General features: G+C 30.7%; 2 protein-coding genes across 14 annotated transcripts in view; one reads left to right on the top strand and one right to left on the bottom strand.

Annotated features, from left to right (window-relative positions):
* The first annotated feature begins 45 nt into the window (after positions 1 to 45).
* Positions 46 to 10,664, top strand: LOC105839587 (autophagy-related protein 23). Of its 10 annotated transcripts, none has more exons than XM_028193345.2 (10): positions 64 to 299; positions 385 to 430; positions 1,547 to 2,020; positions 2,656 to 2,792; positions 3,764 to 4,026; positions 5,537 to 5,728; positions 8,116 to 8,258; positions 8,481 to 8,645; positions 8,738 to 8,894; positions 10,190 to 10,664. In XM_028193345.2, the coding sequence occupies exons 3-9, from the start codon at positions 1,647 to 1,649 to the stop codon at positions 8,892 to 8,894; spliced, it is 1,431 nt and encodes a 476-aa protein (XP_028049146.1). In that variant the 5' UTR covers positions 64 to 299; positions 385 to 430; positions 1,547 to 1,646; the 3' UTR covers positions 10,190 to 10,664. The 10 variants fall into 10 exon arrangements, with proteins under 10 accessions (XP_036146690.1, XP_028049146.1, XP_036146689.1 ...); XM_036290796.1 differs by having other exon boundaries at positions 1,544 to 2,020; XM_036290792.1 differs by having other exon boundaries at positions 1,301 to 2,020.
* LOC105839585 (apoptosis-resistant E3 ubiquitin protein ligase 1) overlaps positions 10,658 to 15,862 on the bottom strand; it is a 66,605-nt gene continuing 61,400 nt past the window's right edge. For all 4 annotated transcript variants that reach the window (XM_036290784.1, XM_012686001.3, XM_012686002.3 and 1 more), the window contains 9 exons: positions 15,502 to 15,682; positions 15,198 to 15,409; positions 14,818 to 15,084; positions 14,659 to 14,734; positions 13,485 to 13,774; positions 13,283 to 13,408; positions 12,435 to 12,623; positions 12,099 to 12,361; positions 10,658 to 12,017 (listed from right to left, as the gene is read on the bottom strand). In XM_036290784.1, the coding sequence (XP_036146677.1) occupies positions 11,915 to 12,017; positions 12,099 to 12,361; positions 12,435 to 12,623; positions 13,283 to 13,408; positions 13,485 to 13,774; positions 14,659 to 14,734; positions 14,818 to 15,084; positions 15,198 to 15,409; positions 15,502 to 15,682 (1,707 nt within the window). In that variant the 3' untranslated portion in view covers positions 10,658 to 11,914. The remainder of the gene's footprint in view (positions 12,018 to 12,098; positions 12,362 to 12,434; positions 12,624 to 13,282; positions 13,409 to 13,484; positions 13,775 to 14,658; positions 14,735 to 14,817; positions 15,085 to 15,197; positions 15,410 to 15,501; positions 15,683 to 15,862) is intronic.

Genomic DNA, 15,862 nt, shown 5'->3' with positions numbered 1-15,862 from the left:
AACTACTCAACTACGTACGCAGTTGGAGCAAGCGAGCAAGAAGTTCAGCGCGCGCGCGCCAAGAGACCGTATCCCCCAGAAGTGCTCACTGTGCTGTTCCTTTTCGATTTAACTTGCTTTTTATTTTTTTCAAGATTTCCAAGAATTAGAAAAAGATGAAGAAAGATAAAGATGCCTCAAGGGATATGAAAATTTGTACTGTTTACTAACGCTGGATGAAACTGTTTATCGAATGAAAGAGATTAATTTTCGAGATCCAAAATGTCATTGCTTAAGCAGATTTTGCAATTGTATTTAAGGTTAAGGTTTTAAATACAATATTGTATGTAAAAAATGAATAAATTAATTTTAAGAACAATAATCAAAAATTTATAATGGAAGTAGATCCAATAGAGCTACCGTCTGCTTTGGAAATTAAAGTTGAAGTCGGGTAAGTTTGGTAAATTAATATTTTTTTAAACTAAATTATTACAAAATTAATGGCTCTTATAAAATTAATTTAACTAAGATAAAAGTTGCAGAATAAAAACTAACTTAAAATTTATTAAATTTAGGTAAGTTTAAATTAAATTAAATTAAAAATGACTGACAAGCATTATTTCCCACATAGCATAAAAATTGCAATTACATTGTAGCAATATTGCTGCAATTTTGCACCCTTGTTGCAACATCAATGTAACTGCAATTTTTGTGCTACATGGATTTCTATAAAAAATTAAAATCTTATAATTTTTTGAAATTAAATTCCTCTATATAACAAATAGACCATAACATGGATCATTAAATATATCTTTAATTTGTAAATTTTTATATATGAAATAATACATGGAGACAAAATTATAGTAAAAATTACAATATTATAGTAAATGGTAAGAGCGGAAGGAACTATAAAAATATTTTTAAATAATAAATTATCAAGTTTATTGCTTAAACTTTTATTTCTGTTATTTTAAAACTATTAAAAAAAGCTAAACTATAATTTAAACTATTAAACTGTTATATAACTAAGGTAGTGTTAATTTTTAAAACGAAATTTATCACTGAAAGAAAAATTGCAAATTAAAATATTAGAATATTCGCTATTCGTTTAAAATAGATTGTATCAGATTTTGTTTTGACAATTTTTTTTGACTGCATTGGTTTGAATCGAATTTGAAGTGGATTAATGATATCGCATGTTTTTTAGGTTTTAATTAAAAATAATGATTTCAATATGTCTTAGGCCACACCAAGTTGGATTTAAACTCACTGCAGTCGAAATTGCTATAACATTTTTTTTATGTACAATATGTCTTTTTAGGTTGATACCACAACGTAATGAATACGTCGTATTCATCAACATTATTGCGTTATTCTTCATATTTTATTTTTGTTTCTAATGAAAAGGTAAAATGATAAAGATAAAATAATGTAATAGCGCTCTTCCCAAACGCAGTTTTAGTCTCGAAAACATTTCTTTGATAAGTTACGTAAAAATCTTCATCTAAAATATCACACCCTATGACCTATGATTCAATTCATCCACTCAGTCATTTGTTCTCAGCAGCATCCATGTTTCGTCCCCATGACGAGGACGAGAGGCGTACACAAACAATCTCGATTGCAGTCTCGAAGACAGTCTTATGCGCAAATCGTAACAAGCAAACATGCCAGAAACGATTACTTTATCGAAACGAAATCCGGGTCCGCGACTCGCGGCTACCACCAAAGTGGAAACCAAGCTGCCCCGATGCGTGCAACGTAGACTACCGTGCGCCCCCGTGCCCGTAAAATGCCATCCGCGCTCGAACCCGTATCGGTGCATCGATCATCGTGTGTCCAGGAGGCAACCCTACAGACTCGCGGTCGGATTGTCGGTGACTAGAACCGGCCACAGGACTCCGACGTCGATTTCTAAGAATTGCTCCGACCGATGCCCGCCCGGTTTCCTTTCGACCATTGGCACTCCTCGTTGCAAGAAGAGTCTGTCCATGATGGACTTATCTCTGCCTGTCGCTGATCCTGATATCGGCGATCTCAAGTAAGCCGGATTCTTCAAAAATATGTAATATTAAATTTACGATAGAGATCTTCGTGAAATATTTTTTGAGGAGTCCTTAGAGAAATATTGATGATGGTTTTAAACTCAATTTCTCTATATAGATACTTGATTAAGATCAGTGAGACACAGATAATTGATTAGGAATGAATAAACGACAGATATTCATTCCTAATATATTAATATTGTTACATACATAAAATTTGTTAAATTTCTAAGATCTGTGTGAAACTTAGTTTCTTTTGGAAATGCTAGTCATGTACACACAAACAACGTTTTTATTTAAAATATGGATTATTAATAAAGTTATTATGCAAAATGTAAATGGAAGGTCGTATTCTACTTTCACTTCTAAAAAATAAATTTTAGTGATGCGCATTTGACAATTCTGCTAAATGTTATTTTAAATTTATAATAACAAAGTTTAAATTTATAATAAAGAACTGTACTAAATAATTTGGCCAATTTGGATGAAAATTTACCTAGTATTATTCCAGGGTTAAAACTTTAATCACTTCAGATTCAGATGTATGTTAAAAGGATACAAATTATTTCATGAATATTAAAATAATCCAATTATAAAATTGCGGTCTAATTGAAGAACATGTTTCATTCAGATCAGAAAGCGATTCCTCTGCCAGTCGCCCTGACGAAATCGCTGACAGAACCAAGGACAACTTGGCGAACGCCAATAGCGTCTACTGCAGCGGTAGATCCTGGACGGATGCTACGCCGTCCTCGGAGTCCGAGCAAGGTGAGAACTTAAAATGTGATATTGCGATTTATCGCTGGAGTGATTTGTCTTTTCTTAAATCGCAGTGCGATATACAACTGAATTTTTAATTGCAAAATCGTGCAAATGCAATCAAGTATTTATTTATTAAATATTTATATAGAAAACTAGCAATATAAAAAATAAATCATATAAATAATAAAATATATAATATAAATAAAACTATTTTTACATTCACGTTATTAAATTTACGAATACACATTTGATTTCAACTATTGAATCCTTATTTTTAACGCTAGACATGATTTGACTAGTTTGTTGGAGAACTTTGTTCGTCTTTATTAATTTGTGAAAATTTTGTAAAATGTGAAATTTAATATAATGTAGAGTAAAGAAAAAATTTATAAACTTATAAGTACTATGGCCGAGTTTTTATTTGTGGCAAAACATGAAAGAAATATATACCATTTTTGTACATTGTAAAATATTTGTATATGTTTATAGATAATTTAATATTTTCTTTTAATTTAACTTTTATATATAGATGAGAGTCACCAATCTACTATGCCTCACTTTGTCTTTAGATGGTATTTCTTAAATAAAAACTAAAAGTAAAACTTTGATTTCGTTTATAATTATTATATTATAGAGAAATAACTTGGAATGTTATATTAATTATTAATTTTTAAATATTTTGTAATGAAATAATAAAATAATTTAGATCTAAAACCTTTTTAGATGTGTGCCATACAAGTGGTTCATCAACTACAATAAAAAACTGATAGTATAATTTTGATGTCATAAAAAAGTATACGTAATTCAAAATTTTGTTTGCGACATAAAATAACATATAAAAAATTGCATTTATGATATGAAATTTCGCATAGTATTTAAAATACAAGATACAGAGCGCAATGCGTCATCATATTTGCTGCGACTCTTAAGGAAGATCACAGTCGCGATGCATAATTTTGTAAATTGCACATCTCTAGGTGAGGCCACCGGTTTAATAGAGGATCCGACGATTAAGGCGGCGAACGTAGTGTGCCGCGTGCTGGTGTTGAACGCGTGGCGACGCAGACGCGCCGAGATCTCGCAGCTGGAGCAACAGGTGGAACACCTGCACCTGCAAATCGAGTTCCTGCGCCGATTGCTGCTCGCCGAAAACGATCGAGTCGGCAGGCTGAACGGTGAATTGCATTGCGAGAAGTCGCAGCTCGCGGAGATGACACGCAGCCGTGACGCCGTCAGATCGGTACGATCGTTCGATCAATCGTAGAATTGTATTTTGCATGTTTAGGCTTGCTTCAGCTATTTTTGTCTAATTTTGATTCATTGAGATCTGAAACTCTTTTTTATAAACAAAAGGTTTTAACGAGAAATTTATTAAATGCAATTTGCATTAAACGTTCGGTATCGTGATGGAGGAAAATTCTATAACCGAACCTACAGCGATGCCGACATACGCATCTCCATATATTCGGTGCGTCATCCTCGTATACAGAACATGGGAGTTCAGTGACATGCTTCTAATTATGGGGATGATGTTACTGCGAGAATGCGCCACACGGCGACACGCAATAGGCCGTGTTTTTACAGAAAAATTCATTTTCTGCGCTCTCTTTAATCTTAAAATCTCGCTATTTTTTCTTACGTTAATACTACTTTGAACAAAAATTTATTTACATATTTAAGAATTTTTTATAGATATTTATATTTTATAGATTGGTATTAGAATTATTAAACTGACATTATATTAATATATTAAAAATTTTATTAAATATTATTTTAAAATTTTAATAATGAAAAAATTGTAAACTTGAAGCATCTAAGTGAAAATTCATCCATAGTAGCATTTTAAGACTAGAAGAATTATAATCGATTAGCGATTTTATATTATATTTATGTTTGATGAAAAAGATTATTTCATGAAAAGCAGACAAATGTGTGAAAAAATGCTCTGTGATTAGATAATTCTCAATTAGATGATTTCATATTTCCAACTTTTTTCAACATTTTCAATTTTGCAATCTATTGGCTTTTCTAAGAAAATTAGAATTCGCAAGAAAGGTGAATTTTATTTTTAGTAAATTAATATCCATTTTAATGTATGACAAATTAATTTTAATTTAAGAATTAGGACACAATAAAGAGTAAATTAAATTAAGATTAAAGTTAATGTAATATATTTGTAGAAATAGACATATGGACATATGATAGAATGAATCTTATTTAATTTTCATTGTTCAATTTTTTTTATTCTGTGTTCATTAAAAATAAAAGAGCTGCTCTAGATCTAATATAATATAATATATAATATAATATAATCTGAATAAAAGCTGTATTATTAATATAATAGTCAATGAAACTAATTGTTCGGAGATAGGATATTGGGAGTTTATTTCATCTTCAAATTCAGTCTCGGAAACAAGGCGTTTTTTCCTTTTTTTCAAAGATAAATCTTACATTTGCAAGTGATCGATTATCGCAGTTTGTAGCTCTCTAATATATTATATAGATTAATAATTTTATTTATTGTATACATTGTACATAATATATCGTTATAAATCAAAAGCACATTTTCGATGAATGTGCATCATTAGCAAGGATTTTTACTGTCAATTGTGTTTTCTCAAAAATTATGATATTTTATAAATTTATAGCATAAAATTAATTTTCAGTATTCTTCCATTAACGTCATCTCTTATTAAATCTTATTAAATCGTTAAAAATCTCACATTTAGTCGCTTGATGCTCTGTTGCAGGAAAAAGAAAAGCTGGAGATTGAACTAAAACGCATCGAGGAAGTCTCCCAGGAGCAATCGGTCACTGTGGGAAACTTGAAGAACGACCTCCTAACTGCACAGGATCAACTAAAAGCGCTCGACGTGCAGATGGCAAAGGATCGAGAGAAACTTTTGAAATTACGAGAAGATAAGAGGATTCTTTTAGATAAGGTTGGTTTTCTTTTTTGATTTTAAAATTAGTTTAAGTGAAATCCTTTTTTTTTTTTAAATTCAACAGAATTAATAAGAAAAAATCTATATTGTTCTATTGGGATTTTGAGTCGTAAATAATTTATTTTTTGTGTTACTTAGCTTATAATTTAATACTGATTATTTTATCGGAATTGATATCATCTTATCATATTTTCAGTTTATGCATGATACTTTGTAATATTTTAATTTTAAATTTTCTACTTCTTATATATAAATAATTTTAATATTTAAGTTTTTTTTCCAAGAATTAATTTTACTATTATTTGTTTTTCTTAAAACCATATACAAAACTTTTGTCTGAAGCTTTCTGCGACAATGCTTTATTTTTTCAGAATTTTTGTCACATATCATGTATGTGGTGTGTGTGTATATGTGTGTGTGTGTGTGTGTAAAAGTATATGTAAAGTAAATTATAATTTTCAGATTATTAAATAATTTGACAAGTTATACAAAAAAATATACGTTTAGATTAATATTTAATTGTTCAAGTAAGATATTGTTAAGATATTGTTAAGGAATGATGAAAACAAATAACTTTTCTATAGTAGTTGGTTAAATGTGGTTTCAATTAAAACGATAATTTTATTAAAATTAGAAATTAGAAATTACTATTAAAATTTCAATTGGATTCTTTTGCTAATTCAGAGTCAAATTTTTCTTTGCAAAAATGTCCCAAGAGAAGTCAAAATGTTTCCTTAAACGATAATCCCAATCCTTGCCTAAGCAACATTTACGATGCTACAGCAAATTCGCGATTCTTTACCGCGAGCACGTAAACAGCCGCATAACGTCCGCAACCACGCGACGCTGATAAAGAATTGATCTGTTGTTCGGTGAGTCACTGTTACCCTTGTCCGAGACACGAGGTTGCGCTACGACCCCTTTCTCCTCTTTTGCGAGGGTAAGCTCTCCCACGCGCGATTTCTACGCGAACTCTTTCGCGTTCCACGAATTCCTGACTCATTCTTTCTTTCTCCTTCACTCTTTCCATGAAGATTAGATATTTCTGCATGTCATATAACATCGTTGTTATCATTATCGTAATTAAATATTGTTAATAAAAGCGACAGGGAAGTCTTGCGATATCTTTTTTAATAGCAATAATCTAGTATGGAAGTAGTATTAAAGATGTGGAAGATGAGGATGTTTTTTTAAATAGAAGGTATTCTTTTCTTAAATTTTTAAAATTATTAAAACAAACAAGGACATTTTTGATTGATATAATTACGCTGCTAATTCGTTTAGCTTAGGATATGAATTCGTACATGTGTCTGTACGATATCTAATACTTTTTTAAAGATCTCAGAATCCACTCGCGGGACAGCGTCAGGTCAATGCACGGCGAAAGAAATATAGTTTGCGGATGAGTCACACCTTTCGCGTTTCGCCGGTGACTCAATATCACGTAACACTCCTTCCGTACCAGGAAGAAGGATCAATACCACTTGCCCTATTAACTTTTATCCACTGCGAAATCGCGAAATATCGCGAAAAATTTGCAATCGGCACAAATATATAAAGCACATTATTTAGGACACGTACATGTGAATTATATATGTGTATTATAGATTTTGTACAAAATGATAAAACTCGAAAAGTAATTATATGATCTAGTCGAGAAGATGCATCCTACACGCAAAAAAATATCAATTCTATTCCTGAGAAAACGATTACTCAGTTTGTGTTTTCTTTTTTAAATAATAGTTATCTTTAAATAAAGAATATTTTCTTTAATAATAGTTTAAAATATATTTATTATACATTTTTTAAAATGTTCTCTAAGAAAAAATTTTTTTTATTCTTTCGAAGAATATTATAAAATTTTATCGAGAAAAAAAATCAAAACTAAACAAATTGAATTCTTATTAACTTATTATTTATATTATATTACACTATATTATATATTAATTATTATGTATTTTTCATTGAAATATTAAATTATATTAGGATTCACAATATATTTTAAATAAATTTAATTTTATAATAGATTTGCAAACTTATAAACTTACACAATTTTCTCTGTACATACAAAAAAATTTAAATAAATAATTGTTTCAAGTAAATAATGAGTGTACATTTTAAGAACTGTTATCAAGAAAATATTTTTTCTAAAGATACGTGAAAAGAGAAAATTAAATTGAATAATCTCTTTTTTTACACTAGATAATTTTTAATGATAAAACCGAAATAATAAGATTTAATAATGAATTTAATAATATAACCAGCTAAAATCGGTTAAGTAATTTGCAAACAGAGCATCAATTACTATTAAAAATTTGAGAAATTATTATTTTGCATAAGTTACATTATCGTAATGTATTATGCGACGAAGGATATTTGCATAGGTATCAGCGAGCGAGGCATTGGCGACAGAACGTGGTGGCAGAGCCGAAAAAGCGGAATCAGCCATCAAGGAGTTACAGTTACAATTAGTTGCACAGGTATCTCTCGCCGAGTCTGTGCAGGAACAACTGCAACGTGCTTCTAGGTATACCTGGATTTTCAGGGCAGCGGTAATATAACTTTTTTCTTAGAGTGAAAACGTAAGAAATGAAAAAATATTTCATTAATTTCTAAAACTAGCAAAAATTTTGTACTTTACACATTTTCGCTCTAGGGAAAAAGTACCCAGATTAAAAGTTTTAAACACTTCAAATACAGGAACTTAAGAGTATCAGAAATAATGATTGATATGTATACAATACATTAGAGAGCTGCAAACTACGATGGCCGAAAGACAGAGATTGGAAAAACGTCTAAAAGCTAGCGAAGGTAATGCGAAGACTCTGAGTTTACGTGTGATTTCTCTGGAAAGTCAATTGGCCGATCGAGAAGTTGAACTTCGCCGCGTTGAAATGGAATATCACTCGCAAATGTAAGATATATCTTATTAAAAAAAAAAAATTGCCTTGTTTTCGAGATTAGAAAGAAATTACTATGAGATAGTTTTATATCATATCTCATTAGGACGGAATTAAGCGAGCTGAGAGAACGATTGCTGCGACAATCTCAAGAGGGTGGCTGGAGTAATCGAATATTGCAGATCGCCGGAAGCATCATGCGCGTGTCTATCCTACGGACTTTCACATTTCTATCTAGCGCTACTCTGCCGTTGCCTCCGTAGGTAGGTATTTTATCATAATTTGTGTAATTTCCAACTTACAACAATTGAGAGAACGCAACATTTCGCTCTTGTTCTACATTATTACCTTATACTGTTTAACAAACGCGGAAATCTGTTGTGAACCTAAGCAACCCTTAGACGATCAAAAATATCGTATAATAATATTTTATAATATGATATTATACAATATATTTTTTTAGGTAATGCAAAATAAATTTAATAATATTGTAATAAAAAAACTTATTGACATGGATTCCTACGTTGTTTAAATAACAAAATAGTAATTTAATTAAAATTATATTTATAAGATTACAAAGATTTAACATGGTAAAATAAAATTGCATGTATAACGTATCATCATATACTGAAAAACATATGCTGATTGAGTTTATATTAACTTGCGCAATAATTATTGCGCTGATTCTTTGTAACCCGCTAATTTGTCAATAATATATGCAATATTTCAATGTTGTGCTATAATACTGAATCGGTTTATGCCATTTAATAGTTAAGCAATTTTTGGCGCTGAATAATATTGTACAATATTATTTTAAAGAAGATAAAAGAAAAAGCGCAAAGTGTAGAATTAACCATCAAAAGTTTATCAAGGAAAGAGCTAAATTAATAAAACTCATTTAAAAAAAAGAAACTATTTTATTTGGTGCCGAATAATATTGTACAATATTATACAATGTTTAAATATGTAAATATTTTTAAATATTTAAATTTTGTAAGATAATATCGAGTGCTTTAGATCAAATTAGAGAAATATTTTATTGACTAAAGCGGCTTTTAGAAATATATTCGGTAACATTTGGTAAACAAATTTTTATATAAAAACATATACGTATATAATTATATACGAAATATGTTTATACACGTTTATACTGTTTTCTTTCTTTTATAAAATTTCTGTTAAATGTTAAAAAATAATAATCATATTAAAAGAAAAAATTACCTATGTATAATCATATACATATATTAATGATTCAAGGAATATATATGATCATATGGATAATTTTTCTCATTTCTTTATATTTAACGTTTTATAAAAGAAATAGTGCAAAAATTAATTAGTTAATTATCTTTAATTAGTTAATTATCTTTTTAGTACAACTATTATTTTTTTAACATTAGATAGAAATTTAAAAAAAGAAAGAAACTAGTATAAACAAACTCAATATAATCTCTAGATGAATATTAATATTGTGCAATAATATTAAGCATCTAGGAGTTTCTAAGAAAGTAAAATCGAGATGAAAAAGATAACATTATTATATACTAATATATTGCAGATAAAGAACTTGAGCGTGATTGCAATTTTCCGGGACATAAACCGGTTTTAATCGGAGGAAACCGAATCGAAGGTACCATTCGCTTGAGACAAATGCCTTCGGTCGTGATGAAAAGAATGCTTTGTGATCAGGAAAAAGACTGGTTTGCAGTTAAAAGACTGGTAAGAATAGATGTTTGCAGGACAATCAAGAAATTGACAAGCGCATCGACATTCGTATTAATTTAAAATATATAAAAAATGTGCATTTTTTAAGCTAATATTTCATTTTTGAAGAGTAAAAATTTTTTTTATACAAACGTTTGACATGTACCATACACTGTGGGCAAAACAAACGGTTTTGTTACCACTACGTGGGCATTTCGATTTATAGACTAAACTTTTTTTTTTTATAAATTGCAAAAGGAAAGAAATAGATGTAACAGGTGGGAGAGCTTAAAAGGATTTATTGAATAAACGGATATATACCTTTTTAATCTATATTTTTTTACTTTCTTTCACGTAATGATAAACTGATAAAAATAAATTATCGTCAATATTATTTGATGACAGATAATCTGGCGAGGCGGTTAGTTTTTGCTATTGCAAGGCGCAGTACAGTTTACGATTGTTGGCCATTTATTCATTATATTGCAACAGATAGCCTCCTATGGCGATTGCTACTAATTCCATATTATTTCTTCTCTACTTAAATATAAGTACATATCATTGCACCTTAAATAAATACGTATACCAGAATGCGATGTTTACAGTACGATCGCAATGTTTTCGATCACAACTAGGTATCATGCTTATTATATCGCGAGTATTTTGCGCTGATGAGAAATAGATGTCATACGTAGTGTTACTCAGAATACAATCATAATTTGTACTGGATGTACATACTAATTAGCTTATATTACATCTGCGCCATTGTCGACGTTGGAAGTACCGTGTTGTTACGAGAGACGATAAAACGGAAAAATTAAACTAGTGCAAAAGTTTAACACATTATTAATCGTTATTTTAATCTTCAAGTACTGTTAAAATCACATATTCCGTAGTACGCTACAAAACTAATACTGATTAACGGAACGTTGTGCTGTCTTTTGTTAAAGTGATCCCTTTGTGAAATGCATCAATCTCCGCACGTATTATATATAACAATTACTGCAAAAAGAAAATTATTAATTGCATATTTATGCGTATTTTGATTTGTTGTATCGCATATTCTTATAGAGCGACGTTAACTACATCGTCATTCGAGGAACGCGTTAATGTAACTTTTTACGTTCAATCTATCGTAAGTTTCTCTACGCTAAATCTCGATACAATAATATTGAGCAATTCTGATGTTGAGGTAACATTGCTCTCTTGTTGAATATCCACCGTTTTATAAAAACATCGCGGCTCAGTAGAAATTGCATCGTCTAAGACGTCGTCGGAAGATTAGATTGTTCCTGATAGTCTTCGGCGTAAACAGAAAAAAGTTAATTCCAAAAATTCTAATCTTTTCTACATATCAAAACGTGCGATAAAATTACCCCTCTCTTCCTGACCTTGCTGACGGCAGGAAGTTATTATGCGATAAACTCGTAATAGGATTTGTTATCGAGAAAATGTTTTTTCTTTTTTTTTTATCGTAGAAGATGGATTTCGCTATCGAAGAAAAAAATTGATACATAAATTGAATCGATCAACAATTCTAGTCAGACTAGAAATTCGATGGATTCTACAGTTTCCCGGTTTAAATCATACCAAAACCTTCGGTGCCTTCGCTGATCGCCAACAGCAACGCTCGTTCAAAGTGATCATAGCATTCGTAATCAGGTAAGCAGAGTTGGTTAAAGCTGAAAAGTAACATCAGTGACAAATCGGTAGTTAAAAAGTAAACGTGAATGTCCGAATGATACTTGTGAATGAGAACGTACCAGGTATGTGCCGTGGGCAAATTAGCGAACGTTGGTGCGGCCGTAATCTGAAAACGAGGGCTCAATTGTTGAAATCCACCGGGCGGCAATTGCGAGCATCCCGTGGTGAACTGGAGTAATCGTGCCATCTCCTCCTGCGTAAAATTGCTCACCGCTGTCCAGAACCAATCGAGCACTCGCAGAAATTCTGGAGAGCTTCCGTTAGCTATGTGATGCGCGCGTAAATCGGCCACACTGTACTCGCCGGTTCCGCACAACAACAACTGCAAAAGAGATAGGAGTCGCGGAGTACCGTTCTTCAAACAGGTTTATTTTTATAGATTAAATTTTACGTACCTCCAACTCATTTTCATCAAATATGCCTAAGAGGTTGTCGGGAATTAGTTCGTTGAGACCGCGCAGGAAATGATCGACTTCGTTGCGGATAGAACTGGCGAGACGGTGTTGAGCTAACGCATCCAAGTAACGAAGCTTCGTATCGTTGGTCACTCGAACTTTGCTACCACCGGGAATTAATTCTGCCACCTGCGTAAAACATAAGTGCAAATTATAGCGTTCGTATTAATCATGGAGTACTGTGAATAAATTTTCATCCAAAGAGTAAATTTAGTACAATTTTTGTTATACAAATTTTGATAGCTTAAACATTTAATAAAATTTTGTTTATATTTGAATAATGTTAATTCAGTTATTCTAATATCTTGTAATTAAAAAAAATAATGTAAAAAAATTCTTAAAAGTAAAGAATTCTTAATTTTATGTGTAAATTTCATTCAAGTTTAGTGTAGTTTCTGTTATTAAAATTGTGATAGTTTAAAATAATATTTAATAAGATTTTGTTTACATTAAAATAATGTTAATTCAGTAATTTTAATTCCTTTCAACTAAAGTGAGAAAAAAGTGTGTTCAAAAAATTTATTGCAATTTATTAAGTAGAAAAATGTGTAAAAGAATAATTTTAATAATCTTAACATAATCTTAACAAAAACAATCGTAATCTTAAAAATAAAAAATATTTTGAATATTATCGGTGAATTGTTATTCAATGTAATGTTAATGTAAAAAATATGAATAAAATTCGGTATAATATCAGTATAATGAAAACACAATTTTGCTACGAATTTAGAACGAATGCAAAACGATTCGTTATTTGATTCGATTAACATTTATCAAAAAACATGTACCTTTAATAACTGTCCATCCTTATCATATTCCTCTTCAACGAAATATAATTCCATTTCTTCAACATCGTTTTCCAAGATATATTTCACCTTGCTTAAATACAGATCAGGATCATCTTGTTCGAAATACTAGTATCCAAAAAAAAGTTATCATTTTATTTGTTATTGATATTTGTATAGATAAGAAAGAAGTTTGATGTGTTACCTTGTAATGCACTCTAAGTCCTATAATCTGTGCAAGAAATGATCTAGTGAATCGCGCCCGTACTAACTGACGGTAGGAGCTGCCGAGCGCCGATTCGTAAAGACACTTGCCTACGATACGTCCGGCAAACTCGTAGTGTTTCAATTTAAGATGCGGTGGTCGTTTGGGATTTGGATGCACCAATGCCTGTTGCGATTCCCCAAACGACGCAAACAAACCGTTCCCCGGATCGAACAGCGCGGCGCATATCAATTCGAACCATTCACGTCGTACGCCACCCCAATCAACCCCTAACGTAAGATAATGATTCTTGTATTCTCTTTCGGAATCGATCTTTATAAAAATTCTTTAAGAAGACACATGCATCTCTAAACGGATCAAAAGTTTGTAAATTTTTGTGAAAAAATGGAAAGAGATAGAGTAGCCATGTTTTATTGTAAAGATTATATATTATTTATTTAATATTTAAATTTTATTTTAAAAAATTTTAAATAATTTAAATTGCGTTATCTAAGTTTATCTTAATGTTTTCATAAAAACAGTGTAACCATTGTTTTTTATAGGATCATTAGAAAACGAAATGCACACACAGCATATAAGGTTTAAACATAGATTTAGGCCCGGTTCCACAACTCGCGATTAAATTAACTGGCCGATTATTCCATTGGAATTGACCAATCGTATTTGTCGTTAAGCAAAATTAACAAATACGATTGGTCAATTCCAATGGAATAATCGGCCAGTTAATTTAACCGTGAGTTGTGGAACCGGGCCTTAATGTTTGACATTAAAAAAAATATTACATATTTGAAAACAATAACAGCTGATTAAAGTCAACATTGCTGTTTTTCAGTATAAATTTTTGCTCGCTCTTGACTGTGCCAAAAATTTAAACATTGTAAAAAAATCTTACATTAAATTAGTTTTAAAAATTGCAAGTTTTTAAGATACAGTAATCACACGTTTTTTAAAACTTAGGAATAACTTAGGAAAACTGGTCATTTTATATTTTTTAATAAAATTTAAATTCTAAATAGAAGAAAGTAGAGTCTTTATTATGGAACAAATAGGACTTTTTTATCTCTTTTCCTATAAAAAATTCGTAAAGTTAGACTTTTATTTTCATTTGTTTAGAGATGTATGTGTTCTTTTAAACATAAACGAGATGTAGTACCTTGTTCGCCTTGGAAATTGATTTCAAAATTTCGGCACCAGTCGCTCACGGAAAAGCCTTTAGTAGCTTTCATAGACTTTTAATAAAAAAAAGACATAATTAATACATATCTCCATGTATTTTTATAAGTATATTACTTTAATATATTTCTATATTTACCGATTCTAAAAGCTTATCACGTTGCACTTTCATTGAGAGTTTCTCATGATAATGTTTTTGGTGATGCTTACGGACCTCGTGATAGAAAAAGTCTTGTTTGTCAGCGAACGTTTCACTACCACCAATGTTTTTCAGGAGAAACAAAGTAAAAGTAGCAGCTATTATATCACGATACAGAGATATTAACTCTACGGGGGGTTGGCATCCGTCATCTATTGAGAATGGGTAATATCCTTCGTGTTGATTAGTTGAACTTTCAAAATGGAACTGAAATGTATAATCCAAAGTAAGATATCATAATTTAATAGAATAGATAGAATTAAAATCAACAAATTGGCGCATGTAAAATTTTTTCTGGTTTTGATGATTAAACTATATACCTTAGTCGAAGGACACAGTCTAAATGTCACGAGCCTCTTGGGAATAAATTTTAATAAATATTCTTTAATCGTAAGTTGCTTTGGCGAAATGAAGCAGAAGACCTTCTTTGGTTTAGAAAATCTTTCTCCCTGCATGCCTAGCAACTTTGCAACATAACAGATATCAGGATCCTTAGATGCTACGTTATTATGCACCATTCTCGCGACAGAATCTAACAAGAAGAAAAGCAGAATGCACAAGCTTTATTTATATGAAAGCGTGGTAGGAAGATATCTGAGCTTGGAAATAAGATATTTTACATACTCTCGAGCACAATGATATCGAAATCCCCATTATGCAGCTGCAATCCTGCCAAGCTAACGGTTGCATGATAACATCCGCCTTTAGGAAAGCTTACTTTTAAACGAATTCTTTGATTTGAAAAATCGTAGTCAAGCTGAATGCTACAGTCTACCATCGATCCTTTATCTACTACACTACCGATCTGAAAAAGATAAGTTTGAATAATCGGATTAAGCAACAATAGTCAAAATTTTTATTTTCGCACTAATTTTTTATTTTAACAAAGAAAAAAATTCGAGCGGCAATGCGAGACGAGTGCGGTAAGAAGAGTGGAACAAATTTAAAGTTAATGACATTATAAATGAATAGTTTAATGTAAGTT

Source organism: Monomorium pharaonis, chromosome 8 (genome assembly GCF_013373865.1).
Source record: "Monomorium pharaonis isolate MP-MQ-018 chromosome 8, ASM1337386v2, whole genome shotgun sequence".
In the NCBI taxonomy this organism is placed as follows: Eukaryota; Metazoa; Arthropoda; class Insecta; order Hymenoptera; family Formicidae; genus Monomorium; species Monomorium pharaonis.
The sequence above is the reverse complement of the archived record's forward strand: the minus strand, read 5'-3'. Positions and strand labels throughout refer to the sequence as shown.

Coding starts and splice junctions, on each gene's coding strand:
- LOC105839587 (XM_028193345.2), top strand. CDS start 1,647: ATGCCAGAAACGATTACTTTATCGAAACGAAATCCGGGTCCGCGACTC. Junction 2,021..2,655: donor CCTGATATCGGCGATCTCAA/GTAAGCCGGATT, acceptor TGTTTCATTCAG/ATCAGAAAGCGATTCCTCTG. Junction 8,259..8,480: donor CAACTGCAACGTGCTTCTAG/GTATACCTGGAT, acceptor ACAATACATTAG/AGAGCTGCAAACTACGATGG.